The sequence below is a fragment of the Melozone crissalis genome, unplaced genomic scaffold (genome assembly GCF_028551555.1).
Source record: "Melozone crissalis strain CALT ecotype California unplaced genomic scaffold, PUWL_Pcris_2 ptg000081l_1, whole genome shotgun sequence".
Classification (NCBI taxonomy): Eukaryota; Metazoa; Chordata; class Aves; order Passeriformes; family Passerellidae; genus Melozone; species Melozone crissalis.
Window position 1 is genome coordinate 5,191,745 of NW_026535858.1, and position 18,214 is coordinate 5,209,958.

Genomic DNA, 18,214 nt, shown 5'->3' on the forward strand with positions numbered 1-18,214 from the left:
TTATGTGCTAAACTGGAGAAAAGAACAATTTGCGCATGAACTGTAATGTGACACTGGGCTGAGTTGTAGAGCAAAGCTGGCCAGAAAGGAGCCCCCAGGCTGGATGGGAGATCCTCCTGTGAGTTCCAGTAAAAGCTCTGGGACAGTAACAATTCCTGTTTTTACTGAAGGCACTGGCACCAAGGATGTGGATGCCACTGAGCTCAGCTCTGCACAGGGAGCTGGGAGGCTCTGGGAGCACGAGAGGTCCAAAGGAAAAGTTCTGTTGTTGGCACTGGAATAAACAGCATAAACACAACTTGGATGGAGCCTGACAAGAAGGTGGAAAATAAATTAATGTTGGACATTAAAACTGTTTTCAAAGACAAACATGAGGTAGGATCAAGAACCTTGCAGTCTCACAAGGCAGAAGCTGTGAGCCAAACAACACAAGGAATGAACCAGGAAGGTTTAGAAAGATTTTGAAGAAAACACTAGGATACAATTATTGCTCCAAAATGTTGCTTCCACATAAATCAGTTTTGTCCAATACTCTGGAAGCCTAATTGCAAAATCTAACTGCAAACCCTAATTGGAGTTTATTTAATAAATGTAATAAATAATTCTCTATGCCTTTAGAGAATGACAATTTTCTCCTGTTCCTGTGGTAAGAGATAGGGAAGAGGCAGCTTTCCTAATTGAGATGGTTTGCTTTGGAAATTTAAAATGTTAGAAACCTATATTTGGCTAGGGACTTCTCTCAGCTGGGCTAGGGAAAAATACAGTCAATCCCCTTTTCATTCAGACATCCCAGACACAAGAACACCATCTGACTCACTAAATACTTTTATTTCTTAACCAATTTAGATTTCCATTACATACCCACTCTTTGAAAAATAATGTGATAATTGAATACTGAGAAAATTTACCCAATGAAGGGCAATACAGAAACATCCCTGTGGATGCAATTTAAATATCACAGAAAATTGTAGGAAAATCCTTTTGTGTCCTTTTTATCTTAATGAAAGTATTTATACATTTCACTGGAATTCCTCACACGAAGGCACAGTCTATAAAAAATCCCAGTAGCATTCAAATGCCACCCTCTGTAGTGCCCAGACAGCCCAAAGATGTGTGATGTCAGGCAGCGGAATCCCTGCACATTTGAGAGAATGGCACATCCAAAGGCATCAGGGATATCAGAACTGCTCCAGCAGAGATAAGAATGATAAGAGCAGCACTAATCAAGGTTAGATGTGCACACAGATCCTGGAGGGGCACGAGCAGGGTCAGGCTCTGAGTCAGCAGCTCCAGAGCTGAATTACTCTGCCCAGCAAGGGATGAGCTCAAGACAAGAAATCCCATCTTAGAGGGGCTTATTGGCTTGAGGGCAGTGCAATGCTAATCCCAGCTCTGCAGCCCTTCCTCCAGAACTGACCTGCCCCCTGCCAGGACACTTGTGCCTGTCTGTGACACTGGGCAGGCAAACCCCAGCAGAGGAGGCCATTCATGCACTGCACAAACTGAGAGAAATAATCCTCTGTGGGGAGCAGGGAGAAAACACAACTGTAGACAACAGCTGGCAGTTCTGTGGGGTTCCCACTTGGATTTTAATTGGGGTTAGAATGAGATCAGGGATGGCATGGATAAGAAACCAGTACAAGTGAAAAGACTGAAAGGGAAGAAAAAAGAAATCCCAGCAGGGCAGCAAGCCCCAAGGCAGAGGTGAATCATAATGTGCAATCTGAAGGAGCAGGAATCAGAAGGGTGTATGGTAGGAGATGCAGTTTTGGCACGCAGGAAAATCCCCATCTCTTTAACCACAGGTAAATAATCTGTTCCACTGGGCAGAGTCCATGCTCAGGTGAGGCGAGGTGAGAACACACAGCAGGTCTGTGGGTGTGGACACAGGAAGAGTCTGAGCAGGACCTCCAAACTCTACAGCCAAGAGAGTGGCTTTACTAAGTGCAGTAAAATGCCTTTTTTGCCCCAGAGGCTTATCAACGTGCCAGCTTTTAACACAGACAGGAAAAGAAGCATCCTTGACTTTGTGACAATGTCCACAAATATGTAGACAAAATTTAAAAACGCTGCTGCAAAGCATGAAGACACAAGTGGAGTAACTAAACACAGGATCACAGAATATCCTGAGTTGGAAGGGACCCATCAGAATCACCAGTCCAGCTCCTGGCCCTACACAGACACCCCAATAATCCCACCCTGTGTGTCCCTGGGAGTGTTATCCAAACACTCCTAGAGTTCTGGCAGCCTTGGGGCTGTGACCATTCCCTGGGGAGCCTGGGCAGTGCCCCACCACCTCTGGGAAAGAACATCTCCCTAATATCCATTCTAAACCTCCCCTGACTCAGCTCCAGCTGTTCCCTTGGGTCTTGTCACTCGTCACAGACGGAAGCAATCAGTGCCTGCCCCTCCAGCTCTCCTTATGACGTTGGTGCACTTTCGTTAATCTCATTTTCTGGCATTTTAACTGAATTAGTTTTAGATCAGATTTCCTAAACACTCAAGGCAGAGGCAAATACCTTCTGAGTAAAACACTGGACAAAAGTATTTAGGCTTTAAGCTTGTTGCTTGATATTACCAGAAGAGAAATATGAGGTGACCAATCCCCATTTAGATCCCCTGTACACAGCAGGACTAAATCAATAATACAAGCAGAATATATAAATGCAGCACATTTTGAACATAAATTCGGATTATTTTTACACGATGTGCGGCACCCAAGTATGAAAACTGAAGAGAAAAAACAAAGTTACTAAGAAAAATATGGGGGGGGGAGGTGAATGTTGTCTTAAGAGAGTCTTAGCATAAGGCCAGCAAGTCAATCCATTACAAAATTACAATTTAAGGTGCATGTGCAGCAATGGAATGAAGGAAGGAGTGCAGCCTTACCGCACGGAGCGATCGTCGCTGCCGGTGACCGCCAGAGGCTTCTTGGGGTGCACGGCCAGGGCCCAGAGCTCCCCCTCGCAGTGGCCCTGCATGATCAGCATGGGCTTGTCCCTCTCCCTCACCAGCACCTCGAAGATCTCGCTGTCCTGTGTCCCTGCCAGGAGCCTGTCAGCTTTCCAGCACACGCTGCGGATGGACAGGCCTGGGGACACAGCGGGAGCTGCCTCAGTGCCGGCTGTGCCAGGGGGCACAGCCAACACAGCTGCAATTCCAGATGTGAAATACAGAGTGTGTATTTGTGATTGTGATATGTGTGGAAACCTACCCTGGGACAGTTATAAAGACAAATTCTAATAATAACTGAGTAAAGTAAAGTATGGAAGAAGGCCTTTGAACCTATCTTTTGTTCACAATTAACCTTACTTATTTAGGAGTATTTGAATGAAAGTGTTAAGGATGTTGCGCTTTGCTTGTAGTTAAGCTTTAAAGAGTTTTGCAACAATAACCTGTTGAAGTATAATTTTAGAATATTGTTTGTATCCTTGAGACTATAGCTTTGGAATATATATTAAGGAAAAATGCTTATCTCACACCTTAACAAAACAGAGATAAGCAGCTTGAGAAAGGAAGATGAACATCAACTCAAGGATTTATAGTTTTGACCAAGGGAAGCTGGACATCCCTGTTATTGTCCAAATTATTATTACTCTAATTGTATTACTATTTTTATAACCATTTTATTACTAATAAACTTTTAAAATTTTAAAAACAAGAGATTGGCGTTTTTCACATTAGTCAAGGGGTTCCTGTGACTGAAGTTGGTTTATTTCTTTTTACAGTGCTTTATTTTTTCACACATTTAAATAAAATTTTAATGGTGAATTTATATGGTTTATGCCCTTTTATCGCACTTCTCCACTTTAATCAAAATGGATTATTAAAAAAAAATTAAAAATGTATCCCTCCTCCCCAAACCCAAACCAACAGAATTTTGCTTTGTATGACTTTAAGAGAACTTGATCTTATTCCACCAATCTGATCTCTACTTTGCAGCTGGAATTTTACCAACCACAAGCTCAAAAACACCCCCTGAGCAAGCTGAGCAATTTGGTAGCACTCTCTGGTCAACTGCTTGCAGGGTTGGTATTTTCTGTTCCAGTACATGAAAAAAGTTTGGATAATAGATCTGGATGCTGTGAAATGTGAATGAATAAAAAAATCCATTTGTCATGCAGTCAAGGTCACCCACATCATCATTTTCACATTTTTTGGAACCAAATACATAATGCAGTGAAATATTGGCTACATAATTAAAATATTCTCATCTCCTGAGAAGGTTAAATTAATCCTAATTTATTTTCCTGTCCACTTCCAACAGTTTTTAATTTTTCTAATACCATTTTATGACTTAGCTAAATTCACACTGAAGTTCTGACATTCATCTTGGTACTATCAATGACCACAGCAATGGAATTCAGATTGGAATTTGGTGGAAGATGGACATTGTTGAGGTTTAGAACACAAACACACCTTTGGATGTGGGAAAGGCAATGTTCTCTGTGAGCACAGGAAGGAAGATTATCTGCTCTCAGGGTTTGTTTGACAGATAATGCCTTTGCAAAATGCTTTGGAAAAATAACTGGGAGGGAGGGACAGAAGGTCCCAGGTAGGCATCAAGGCTCCACCACTGCTTGAGGCTTCAGATGTGCTTAAATTCATCAGTGCCAATGACAACTGAAAGTGAAGCCCCACTGCCAGAGGTTGGGAGCAGCCTCAAAGGCAGTTTTCACTTGCCCAGATCTTTGATTTTTGGTTATTTGTTGCTACTGTTTTCTAGAAATTCATGCTAAACATCATGATTGAGGCTGCAGAAAACTACATAAAGCCAGGAGTGCAGAGCACAGGGACTGCTGCTCGGGTGTTTTTTTGAGGGCTTAATTCCATGAGTGAACACTACAGCCTTGATAAAGTGTGCATTGTGATCCATGAGATTGTAAGTGCTTCAGATCAGAAAATAAAGCGATGACTGAGCTCACAGGAAGCAGGATTAGATTCAACAAATGTGATTATCACCAATCTAATAACATTCTCTCCAACAAATCTGCCAAGTGCTACCATTGCAAGTGCATGAGTAGAGTGTTCAGATGGTCAGCATTTCTGAGTACCGGGTTCTAAAAATCTCAGTTAGTTAAATGAATTGCAAGTAATTAATTAATTAAGGATTGACTAACTTCATTCTCCCATCTTAAGGTGTTTGAGTAGCTCTCACTTATCTTCTTGCATTTGCATGGTGGGGAGCAGTGATTTCATCCCTGTGCTTATACCATGAACCACGGAACACTCCACAGGTTACAGAATTGTCAGAGAGGGAACACAGATCCAAAATAAATACAGCCATTAAGGTAAAAAGTCAGCAGTATGCAGACATCTATGCTTCACTCTAAATGCTGTCACAATCCATTACCCAGATGTGTGAAAAACCATTAAAGGAACAGCTCATTACCTTTGTATCCTTGCTCAGTCTCCCTGAGATCAATTTTAGTGATTGGTTTGAACTCAGTGTCCCACAGACGAATGCAGCCATCTCTCCCTCCAGTGGCAAAGCCTTCTTCACAGGCATACATGCTAAAAATTCCAGCCTGTCAACCAACAGCAGCCCAAGTTTTAAAGGTCTTTACAAGCAATTTAAACACACAAAGCAAACTTTTTCAAACAGATACTCTTGTTGAAGGCCAGAAACTGCTGGGCACAGAAGTGTTGCCCATCCAGAAAGCAAACCAGCAAACACAGCTTTTATTTCAAGTGCTCCACTCGAGTGGTTTATGCAGAAACCTTAGTGCAAATAGCAGTGACACAGCCTATCTGCAGAATTTCACATTTAGGCTTGGGAATATTATGACAAGGACAATTGAAGAACTAGTGGAGCACTTAAAGTAAAGAGTTCCCAGTGATAAACAAAACCAAGCAAACAAGCAATACAAACGTTCTTACAGGAGCAGAGGTGACTGAGACATTCATCATGAATTCAGTTCAGACATCATTTGGGATCTGACAGGAACTGAAAGGGTGTCAGTTCATTCTCTTTGTTGAAAACAAGTTTCTATGACAGTCTGAATTTCTCCTTGGTTTTGAAAATGCTTCATGATTAATGACTGTGCTGAACTACCTTGGAATAGTTCAAGGAATGCCTGCTGAGCCAGTATTTTATCAGGAAAACCTTGTGTAGGAGATAAGTTGAACTGCATGAAGATAAATACAATGGAGAGAAGACCTCCATTTTCAAAGTGGCTTTGTGCAATGTCTTCATAAATTAATATTCCTAATTATTAATTACATAAAGATTGTGTGTTAGCAATGGCAAACTCCATAATTCATCACATTATGTATAAAGAGGTTGTATTTAATCATTTTAATGAACCTAACTAAAATTCTGCAAAGAGAATTCTGCTAATATACTACAGGGGGTTATTGCTTGCCAAAGACATTCCTGTGTTATTGCAGTTGCAGTTTCATGGTAGTTCCTCAGGTAAAATGTCCCACTGACTCCAGTCTCTCTGCTTTCATAAATTAGGGATTACTTTTGTAAATAATCAGTCCTTAGATCTCATTTGAAGAGGTCCTACAAATCCTGATGAACTGTCACCATAACTAATTTTGGGAGATCAGAAAAAAGCTATTATTCTTGCAGTTCTCTTTCTATAGTAACAAGTGTTAGATGTCATACCACTTTTCTAAAGAAAATTGTCTTGTTTCCTTTTGTTCCAAAAACCCCACATCAGAATGCCATTACCCACAGTCATATTCCAAATGGGAGCAGTCCTCATTTGAAATACGACAAGGAATCCCTACTTGAAAACCAGAAAGAAATTAATTGTATTGGACTGGTTAGAAATCTAACACAATCCTGCACATTCCCCTTTCACTCTGTAATGATGAGAGCTGCAGACTGAGAGTGCTTTGTGGGTGGGTGTTATGGAGACAATTGGAGTATAAACTCTTTGGAGAGTGGCTGGAGTGCAAACTCCCAGATTGAACAGGCTTGCTCCACACTGAAGCTCTTCTGAGGAGTCAGTCTCCAGCACTGGGAATTTCATTGGGAAGATTTTATTTAAGCCTACATAACCTGCTTATCAACTACTTTTAAGTAAACTGATCATAATGAAGCTACTCAATCTGTGAAACTTTAGATGTGCAGACTTCATCTGAGGTTTGGTTTACTTGGTTAGATGGAGGCTATAAATACCAGCAGTGTTGGCACTATCAGCTCAGCATCTGTTGGCAATGTGTCAACAACTACAACATTACATCTAAATTCTTAATTGCTGAACAGCCTCAGCCATCCTTCTGAACTGAAACAGAAGGAACTCTTTGCAGCTAAGCCTCCGGGAAGATTTCCAATTCAATGAACAGCTCCTTATCAAACAGAAATAAAACACCACTTACACTGTGTGCTCCTTGAATTGTGCGCACCAGGTTGAGCCCTTTCCAAACATAGATGTCCCCATTTAAAGCCCCAGAGTAGGTGATGTCTTCTTTAGCACAGGCTAAACACAGGATTGTTTGGAGATCTCCTGTTTTACCAAATATTCCTCTCTTTGCTGTCAGGGCGTTTCCACACAGTGTCCAAAACTGTGAAATGTAAATGGCAGATCAGGAGAGGTTTCTGCAGGATTTCTGGTTTTTCTCATTAGTGTGTAGCTCTCAGACACACATCCTGACAGAGCAGCGTCTGGGCAGGCACTGAAGAGATTCCTTCAGTCCTATCAGAACACTCACTACCCCAAAGCCTGCCCATTTACCAAGGAAAGATCCAGGCAAATATAGAACATCTAAACCCAAAACAAAGGCTCAAACTGCCTGAGGGGATGAGGCTCAATGCTGCCTCACTGCCCCTTCTCATTCTCACTGTCCTTTATCAGGTTTTGCTGGGAAATGCTGTCCAGACAAGTGCATGTTTTTAAACCCAAGCAAATCCAATTTGTCTGCAAAACACAGCTACAGCACTGAAGTGATAGAATGCTTTATCTTACACAACCTGTGTGCTGGAGCAGACATTTCTGTCCTTCTCCAGAGCACTGAGAGAGTTCTGCCCCTCAAATATAGTCACAGTTACTGAGAAACCATCTGTTCATGGGGACTGCAAACACTTGTACATGAGACAGCTCCCTGACTCAGAGTAGCAGGTTCCCAAGTGAGGAAAGGGGACTTCCAGCTGCCACCCCAAAGTCATTAACATTCTGCAAAAAGGAATCTAAGACTGACTGGGGAAGAGGAGTGAAGAAAACAAAGTTTGTCTCAGAAGGTTGTCTTTGGAGGTGAGCTAGAAATATCAGACTATTTTTTAGTAAGAGTGCTTTTTTTTTTAATTTAAATAAATATCATTTGTCAAGCAGAGACCACAGTTTTTGTACTCAGCTCCCCCTCAAGGACCAGACATGCCAGGGAAGGCAGAATAAAGAGAATATCAATGAGAGATGTGCAAGAGAAGTGCTGAAATCTCCAGTCCTGTCAGCACCAGGACATTCTGGACAGGTGCAGATACAGAACAGCAAATCTCTGGGGTGCAGCACAGCACAGTGCGTCAGCGCAGCCACCCCTGCTCTGTCATCTGGCAGACACTGGACAGGAATAGTGATGTGTCTGACATGGATTCATCACATCCTTCTGTTCCCACTTCATTTGCCTACAGCCAAATTTTTCGGTATTTTTCTAAAATTCTTTTTTCCAGAAAATCCTTGGATCAAGATTTTTTTATTTCAGCTCCTTCTCTTTAATTCAATTAAATATTCCCTTTGCCTCAGAATATCAGCCAATTTAGAAGGCAGAGGGAGCATTGTCCCCAGGGCTCTCATTGCTTGAGTAAAACCTAAATTCTAAACTCTCCTCCTTTCTGGTCAGCTGAGGAAGGAGTGCTAGAAGGAAGGAGCTCTCTAACACTGAGGCAGCAGTGGTAGAAGGGTGGAGGGAGGATCCTGAGCTCAGGGAGAGATTCCTGAGCTCCTGGGCTTTACCTCAGCTTCTAATCCCTGCTCAGCCAAATGAGCCAGCAGAACTGGACTGCTAAAAGAATAAACAGCCCAGTTCCCACAGTGATACAATTCCTTCAGAGCTGTTATCATCACATTCCCACAGCCTCGTACCAAGGAGCTGCTGGAGCACCACTGGAGGGGAACACAGAGTAATTTCCCCTCCATGCTGCTTTTTTCCTATTTTTTGGCATTCCTTTATCTCCATGGATTTACAGTGCCTGGTATTCTCTGTGTTCAGGGTGATTATGGCCATTTTAAAGAGAAGACAGGTGCCAAACAAACACAGGTTTTGGAAAACAGCCTGCAGAACACAACAGATGGCATCACTGCTGCCAAAACCACCCACAGTTTGAAGCAGTGGTGGTTTAAGGGCACGAGCTTCTCAGGAACCAGAACTAGAGATATTAACTGGTTTCCTAAACTTCTAGTTAAAGCTCTTCCCCCCCCCAGTCATGTGAAATAATTGCCATCTGTTAGGAATGTTTGTGAGGAGACAGGAGAAAAATAGAAACCTGAAAGGGATATTGGCAGACAAAGATTTGTTTCTAAGCTTTTCAAAGTCATAGGAATGTTTTATCCTAAACATCTAATATGTATGTAGGCTTCTATTTCAAACACTTCCAGAAAGGGTGATTAGAGGAGCCATTAGTGGGGCACCAGAGTTTTGTCTCTGCAGGCCCTGCACAGCTCTCAGAGGTGTTACATGAGAAGCCCAAGTGCAGGAGGTCACTCTGCTCACACTTTCTACCTTGGTTCCTCCTCCAGCTGCACAGTGACCTCTGTGATGCTGGATGAGGGAAAGCCCTGAAGGCTGAGACCATTAGGATGGAATAGAGTGGGCAGAAGACCCAAAATTGTACATCTATAATGATGAAAATTACATCAAAGAATCTTCCTCACTTTCTTGTTCAGGTAATCTGCAGCTCAGGCACTGCTGAATGTCTGAACTGGCTTCAAACAAAGCATTCTGCAAAATGTTCACATAAGGAAAGAAAAATATAATATGTCCTATATTTCAAGTCCTCACTAGGTAAGAACACAGATTTTTTTATTGTTTTGTACAAGTACTTTTTCCAAGTAAACAATGAAAGCTCGTTACCTTTATGTGTTTTACTCCACAGCTGACAATTCTGTTTGGCTGATATTGATCCCAGGAAATATCAAATATCTGTTAAGAAATACATTAAGCTGATATTTTAACCTATACAGCAATGGCATTTAGGGTCAGCTTGCTTTTACCAGGGCTCAGCCATAATTTCTGTTGGAACATATTACTAAAAATGAAGGAACACTATACAGATAAATTTGAAACTCTTTCTAATCAAAACTCAAGGAAACACAGAGGGTTCCTCACACAGTTCTGTCAACACACTTCACCCTTGTCTCCCCACTGCCAATCCACTCCAGCTCCAGGATGTTATTGAACAAACAATATTTCCATAGGCACTTTTCCCACTCCCTCTTCTGTGCAGAAGCTTCTTTTTCTGGTAGGGAAAGTCTACTGGAACTAAGAGTTTAGTACTTCCAGCCTATTTTCTGGAGAATTCTGATTATCTAGAACCTGATCTTGCACTTACTGAGGTCAGCAGCAAAACTTTCACATATGTAAACAATGCTATAATATGATAATATACATACAAGTTGTCAGAAAGTGTCCATAATTTATTTTAATTTATGCATCCACGTGCTTATATATGTCAGGGGAGTATTTTGCTTATGCTAAACCTGGTAAAAGATTTTCTAATGCTGAATAACATTGTAAACTTATACTTTATTAAGTTATAACTTCAGTTTACAATGGTCAGTTCTTGTCTTATGATCCTTTACCTGAAGCCATCAGAAAAGAAATATTTATCTCAATCAAGCTTCTTCTCCAGGTAACTGTCTTAAGGAAAACTGAAAGGGATATAACTAAATTTGCCCTCAGAATAAATTGTCTTTTTGACACACTCAGAGACAAGATGATCTTTGTCCATGGAGCTCCCATTTCACATCTCCTATGAAGAACTACAGATCATCCAACTCAGTGTGTAGGTACAAGGTATTTCCTCCCTAGGTTTACTAGCAGAGCCTTCTGCTAGGTCTGGCCCAATGAAAAAGAATAAATATCTTGTCCAGTATTTTAAAAACCAGATAGAATGACCAGAACTACCTTTTCATCAACCTAACAGAAACAAAAATGCCTTTTGAAAGACCCATGCAGCTCGCAGACAGAACCCAGCAATGCTTCCATACATTACCCTGTCAGAGTGGCCTGTAGCTGTTGCCAGGAGCTTTCCTCTCTTCCAGTCCCAAATACAAACCGTGTTTTTGGCATCCAGCCCCACGGAAGCCAAACGCTGAGGAGAAACAACACAATCCAGTTAACAGCAAATCAACCCAAATCACTTTGCTGTAGCTCCCAGGATTATTGCACAAATGGATTTTCCCACATGTGACCTGGGTTTCAACCACATTGCAAAAGCAAAGAGATTCACACTCAACATTTACTCACTGGAGAGAGCACTGAAATGTCTCATCTTCTCTAAAAGGTCAGGTTATTGATTTCAGGCCACCAATGTTCCACATGAAATTCTTACCCTGAAACATCTGAGGTGCTTGTTTAAGGTGCACACCTCTAGTATTTTGATGTATTAATCTGATAATAAGAGTGAAAGGGAAATAAAAGCTTTCTCTAGTTCCAGCTATTGCTTTGTTCATTATGCTCATTTTGTTGAGCTTTAGAACCAGAACTGGATGTACTTTTAATAATTGCCTTTTTATTGCTTAGTGTATCACATCACCAGTTAAAATAACTAAAACAATGAACTAATAACCAAGCTCATTAAAGTTTTATTGGTCATCAATTAAAAAAACTTAATTTTAATAATTTTACCATCTCAATCATGGAAGAAATAAAAAGAACAGAATAAAATGGAGGCGTTGTTCTGGCAGGGAAAAAGCAGAGTGCATCCATCTGTGACATGCCCAGAAGATCAGCCATCACTGTGGAAGTTGTAGGTCTTTTCCCTTCCAGTGACTGTCCTAATTTTGCCCACTTTACATGAATTCCATAAAAATATTGGCTCAAAGTTTGAGTAAGCAAATTGTTTGAAATCTGGAACTGTCAGTGATAACACAAAAGGACTGAGCCAGCAAAGAAAACAAGTGTCATTACCACAGACTCCTCTAACATGCTGTATTAGGAAATGCAATAAAGCTCTCAACAACTGAATAACAGGGAGAGGAAATAACTGTTCATAGAGGAACAGAAGGCTCCAGTTTTCATTCTGAGAGCAGGTACTCAGGGCTTTTTCATCCAATTTCTGAGTGTAAATACAGAGTGCATGTCTGTCCTTCTGGGAGAGCCCTGGACAGCCTCTGCATTAACTGCAGCAGCTTCACACACACCCCACTGTCCCAGCAGTTACAGTTTGTTGATTTAGAGGAATAAAATTGATGTTTTGGAACTTTGGTTTAATGAGAATGACAACAGGCAAAACCCCAATGCAAAACCTGCCTAGTGAATAATGCAGAACTCAAGCACTGTCCCATAAGGAAATGCACCAAGCAATGTGGTATTAATGAAAACAAGAACAAAACAAAAACTCTCCAAAAAACCCAAACCAACATCCCTCACCCCCACCACCATTTACAGACTTATACCACAAGTTCCTCTGAGTCCAGCCTCCTTCCATGTGAATAAAAATACAGAGAATTTAAATGTTCCTAGAGGAACACAAGGTTTTCACAGGGCAGTCTGGATATGTGCTCAGATACTGTTGGGAGGAAAAAGGTTCCCTGGGAGGGTTCACCCTACAGGAGGGCAGAACTCTGTCAATGGGCTCTGAGTCATAATGGAGCTGTGAAGGGAGAGTTAAAGAAGTTTGTATGGTGGAACAAAGAAATAAAATTATGGTTTTAGCAGGAAGTCACAATGTGAAAGGATTTCAGTGCTTTAACATTACTCAAAATGTCAACAGAACTGAGGAGCTGGTCAGTGTCAGTGTTACAGCATTCCCAGCTGTGGGGCCACTGAGGACACAGGAGAATCTCACATAGGAGCCCTGCATCCATCAGCAGCCCAGCAGTGCAGACTCAGTACTGGGAATGGCTCCTATTTCATGGTGCAGACAATGCCTATCCATGGCTTCCCAAATGCCTCCCCTCAGGGTACTCTGGCCACAACCACAAGGAAGAGTTAGGGCCAAGAGAGCTTTTTCCATCCAGGGAGTGCAGGACAATCTGCAATTATACTCCCTTGATTTTAGAGAGCAATTTAATTCAACGTTGCAGTTGTAACTCTCTGTACTGGAAAATGAAGTATTGAGACTTGATTTAAAAAGAGTCTCAAGAAAAGGGGGCTTGACAGACAACATGGAGAATAGAAATGTTCTCATTTTGAGACTGCAAAATAGAACATAGCTACTAACTAGCAAATTAGATAAAAGATTATAAAAGACACACAGGATATTAAAGGTGGCTGGAACCAGTGGATAAAGAGATAATGAGGAACCTGAGGGGGACTTGTGGCAGTTCAGTGTCAAGAAACACCAATGCAGGCCCTGAGAAGTCAAGGCAAGGCCATCACAATATTGCAGGCTCTCAGTGAGAACAACCTCCAGAGACCCCTCTAGACAACCCTCAGGACCACAAAAGGAGCTCCAGTAAGGGGCAGAGGCACAGAAATTAGTTGTAGGGAAAGTTTATGTATTACCTGGGAAGTATATTGTAATATGTCTGATCAGGAGGGAATAAATGACCTGTTGTAAAGTTTCACAACACACATTTGATTAGGGAAAAAAAAAAAATCACTCCTCCAACTGTGTCCAGTGCTGGAGTAAGGAATGGCTGCTTTCTAAAAATTCAAATTGTGTTAGAAAGTTTATTCCTTAGCTGACTTTGGTATCAGGAGGGAAAGCACTATGGGAAACTAAGCAGTACTTTATATTTTCTTTTAACCTTGGTCTGCTGAGGAAGGCCTCCAGCCAGCAGAAAAGTGAGATATGCTGAATTTCTTTCTTGGTCGAAACAAACTTTTATTTCTCCTTCTGGAAGGGAATATGACAGAATTCTATTTAGAGAATTCCCAGAACTACCAGTAGAAAATATCTGCCAAGTAGTTTGGGCACATAATTAAACAATTATTTTTAAACCTACACAGATTTGGAAGATCTGGCTAAAGAAGCCTAGCACTGCATTTTTAATTTTTTCATTAGGTGTGTATACATTATGGCAGTGCCCTTCCCACTGCATTAAAAAATATTTTCATAAAGGGTTAATCTGAAATAACTCAGAGCAGAAATTGAGTTGTGGGGCACTGATAAAATAGTTCAGGATCTGCTTTGTAGGTAATTCTGTGAAGGGGAGATGTCAGTACTTTTAAGGAGAAACTGTAGTTAACTCCTGATTGAAGAGAAGCCATTTTTAATTACAGGCAAAATGACAGCTCCTCATTAAATGTTTGAACAAAGCAGAGCTTCCCTCCTGCCAAATGGCAGCTCCTTCTCAGACAGAAAAAGCCCAAACTAAAATATGTATTTTTAAATAGCAACACTTCTGCAAGAAATTCAGCTCCCATCAGGATTGTATTAAACACAGGTAACACAAAATTGGAAATTCACTCCAAATCTATTTGCATTGAAGGTACATAAACAAAGGAAGCATTCAAGCTCTCCCCTGTGTATGGATGACCTCCATTCATTAGGAACTGTAACAAATCTGCACTCCCCACCCTGTGGAACACGAGGCCAGGGAGGCACTGCAGGACAACTGTGCTCTCTGTGCAGGGCCATCTCCAGCCTGGCCAGCAGGAATAACTCCCCACTCATTCATCCAAAAGGAACAGATACCCCAGAGTTTCTGGGTCAGCAAAAGTGAATTAACTGGGCTCAGGGAGAGGTGAGGGGGCCCTGTTTGAGATCCCTGCACATGGAGCAGCCCCTGCACAGGAGCACACACAGAGCTGGGGTGAACCCATGGAGATCCACTCTGGGAATGCAGCAGAGTCACCTGGGCTTTGCCCCTGCCTATTTCTATTTAGGAAGTGGAAAGCTGGCAGAACTAGCAGTGAAAAGAACACAGTTCTTATTGCATCTGTACCACTCCTGATTGCTGCATTTATTTGTGTTTTGGGGCTGGAACACAGATATTCCCTGGCTTTGAACAGCCTCTGGATAGAAAAGAAGGAAAGCTCTGTACTGGGAGCTGCAAGCAGGGTCTGTTTGCCCTGTGACAGACACCAGCTCCCCTGGGAACGCTGACTAAACAAACCAGAACTGCCAGCAGCTCTGAGCTCCAAATACTCACAGAATTCCTCCCCTGCCCTTTCATTCTGGCTCAGCCTCTCCTGCAAAGCCAGGGAGAGCAGCAAAAAGCCAAGATGCATTATCCATATTCATGTCCTCCAGCAGTGGTCGTTCTCCAGACATAAAAGTGTTCAATGCAAATTTTTATTTCCAGAATAAACTGCAATTTTTCAAGCACTTCCAGAAAGGGAATTGTCACTGTTCTGCAAGGTCAACCTGGCAGTGAGTTTGCATTTTAATTACAGCAAGCACTCATCAGGGCCTTCAGGAAGGCCTCCACCTCAAACACCCCCTGGGCTCATGAGTCTTCACTCCCATGAGGTGCTGAAATACCTTTAAAAAAAATTTAACCACCAGTCTTATGAAGTTAAACATGAGGGGAAAAAAATGAAAAGCATTTATTTCTGAATAACAATATCTTTAAAAATATTACACCATTAGAAATGTTGTTCTGTTGATCTGAGGGCTTTCTTGTCTGAGGTTTTTGCTATCAGCTAATCTAAGCATTCCTAAAAATACTTTAGTAAGTATTACATCAGGAAACTCATCAGGACAAAATTGTCATCAATAATGACAAAAATTGCACAGCCAGATATTTATTTACAAAGCTCTGTGAAATATTTTTCAGGTATAAATGAATTTTAGGTCCACTTGCCTAAAGCTTTTAACAGTTTCAGAGAGAAAAAATCATTGTGTTTATCTGGGAACAGCTCACCATTTAGTTACATTATAAATTTTGTTTCAAGATACCATCTCAACTAATCACATTGTAGAAAGCCACATTGTGTGTCCTAATGCCATGATTCAATTAAATTGCCTGTGCACCCCAGCCAAGGAGACTCTCCCAGCAGCGAGATTAGTGCAGTTCTGCCAGAAAAGCTGCAGGGTTCTCAGGGCTTTGCCAGGAACTGATTTCTGTGGACAGCAGGTGACAAGTACACAGTGAAGCCACTGCAGTTAAGCCACAGAGGGGCATTTCTGCTCTGGATACCTGTCCAACACCCAATGTGTGCACTCCACTCGGATGCCAGGCCGTCATTTCATCCCAAAAACACCCCCTGTGCAAGAGCTGAGTTTGCAGTCCTACTGCAATTACAATTGTGATACAAACCAAGGCCTTGAACAGCAATCACAACTCAGTTGTAACAGGAGCTCCAACACTGCAGCCCTGGAGCTGCTGAAACACCAAATATTCAAGGTGCATCTGTCAGTGAAGCAGAACTACAGCCCAGCTCAGAGCCCAGGGGAGGAGCTGTACTGGCCTGGAGCTGCTGGAACACCAACCATTCAAGGTGTATCTGTCAGTGAGCTAGAGCTGAGCCCAGGGGAGGAGCTGTACTGACCTGGAGCTGCTGGAACACCAACCATTCAAGGTGTATCTGTCAGTGAAGCACAGCTAGAGCTGAGCCCAGGGGAGGAGCTGTACTGACCTGGCCGTCCGAGTCGAAGGCCAGGCAGGCGACGCCGTGCGTGTGCGCATCCTTCAGGACAGACACGGTCTGCACACGGTAGGAATCCCAGATGCAAATGTAGGGATCCTTCCCAACCTGCCCTGTGGCTACCAAGGTTTTATCTGGGTGAACTGCAAGGCTGCAAGCAACACATTTCAGTTAGAACACACTTTGGGCATGATCACAGCAGCTGCCTTCAAAACTCAGTCAATTCTGGTATTTACTTAAAATGTTTTGCTGAGACTGACATAGTGAGTGCAGAATACAATTTATCATGTAATAATATTTCAACTAGAAAAAGGAAAAGCATAATCAGAGAATTTTAAAGTACTTTTGATTGATAAGCTGATTGAACACAGACCCAGATCTTAGTCTTTCACAGGTTTGTAATGGATGATTTTCTACTAATTATCCTCTTTTGCACATCAGCTCAAATATTCTGAAATATGGTCCAGAGGCTGAATAACGATATTGTTCACTATGACAAACACACACAAGAAATCCTCTCATCTTCAAATGTTCAAACATAGCAATCTCAGAACAGACACAGAAGTAAATTGTTTCACCAGAATCGAACCATGTATGTCTGCTCACAACCCTGCAGATATGAAAATGAGAATAAAACCTCTTTGCAAAGTCATATGAATACAAAAGCAGTTTTACACAGTTACCCAGGAAACAAATTTGAACAATGGCTGAGTATGTGAGCTACACATGGAAAAAGAAAACATCCTATTAATAAACTGGCACTCACCGGTGGCTGAGGGGAGCTGAATACTTCTGCTATCCCAGGAACAGATAAAATTAATTATTAGGAAAACTTAACCAAAAAGCTTAAGAAAGTTTTGTAAACATATGCATTTTATGGAAAAAGAACAATTGTAGCACAATTTACCTGTTTTACCTCCCCTGCCCATTCCTCCTTTCCTCCCCCGGCTAGAGTTGTACATTATATTGTGTGTCAGCTAATTGACCTCAGTTCTACACCTACACAGGCAATAAAAGGTGGCACCACAAATTAAAAGTGTGGTAGCTGTAATTAAGTTAGAATACATTTCTTCAAGAACCAGAAGGCAAATATTAATTGTGCTAATGTCCCTTACTGCTAGAGCAGAGCTTAATTACACGTGCCACCATTTAGCACAGAGCAGTTCCCACACACCAGAGCCTCCTCTCGGGTTAAGAGCACGAACACATTTCCTAAACATCAACATGTCTGTACTGAATGTCTCTGCTATTTGTTTTATCCTTTCTGATGCATGCAGTCAGCCAGTGGGGGAACTAAAATTAGGGAATAATATCAATTTTTGGCACCTAAATTAGCAGTCTGATTTCCCAGTCCTGCTGAGGACATTCATCTCCTGCCACCAGCTTTTCCAATGCACTCCCCCTGCCCACGTTCAGTCTGGCTGTTAGATAACCAAGGGCTTATTTTTGGCAGACAGAGCAGTGGGTTAGAGGAAGGAAATGAAGCCAAATTTCAAGAACAACTCTTGGTGACTGTTTATTACCTGCATATGACTTACATGTTTGATGTGTGTTCAACTATTAAAAAAAT

General features: G+C 41.8%; 1 protein-coding gene across 4 annotated transcripts in view; it reads right to left on the reverse strand.

The window, feature by feature from the left end:
- Positions 1 to 18,214, reverse strand: part of EML6 (EMAP like 6) — a 90,818-nt gene that overhangs the window by 47,663 nt on the left and 24,941 nt on the right. For all 4 annotated transcript variants that reach the window (XM_054290377.1, XM_054290375.1, XM_054290373.1 and 1 more), the window contains exons 2-7: positions 16,636 to 16,795; positions 11,159 to 11,257; positions 10,018 to 10,086; positions 7,333 to 7,518; positions 5,393 to 5,528; positions 2,890 to 3,091 (exon numbers count right to left, since the gene is read on the reverse strand). In XM_054290377.1, coding sequence (XP_054146352.1) covers positions 2,890 to 3,091; positions 5,393 to 5,528; positions 7,333 to 7,518; positions 10,018 to 10,086; positions 11,159 to 11,257; positions 16,636 to 16,795 — 852 coding nt within the window. The remainder of the gene's footprint in view (positions 1 to 2,889; positions 3,092 to 5,392; positions 5,529 to 7,332; positions 7,519 to 10,017; positions 10,087 to 11,158; positions 11,258 to 16,635; positions 16,796 to 18,214) is intronic.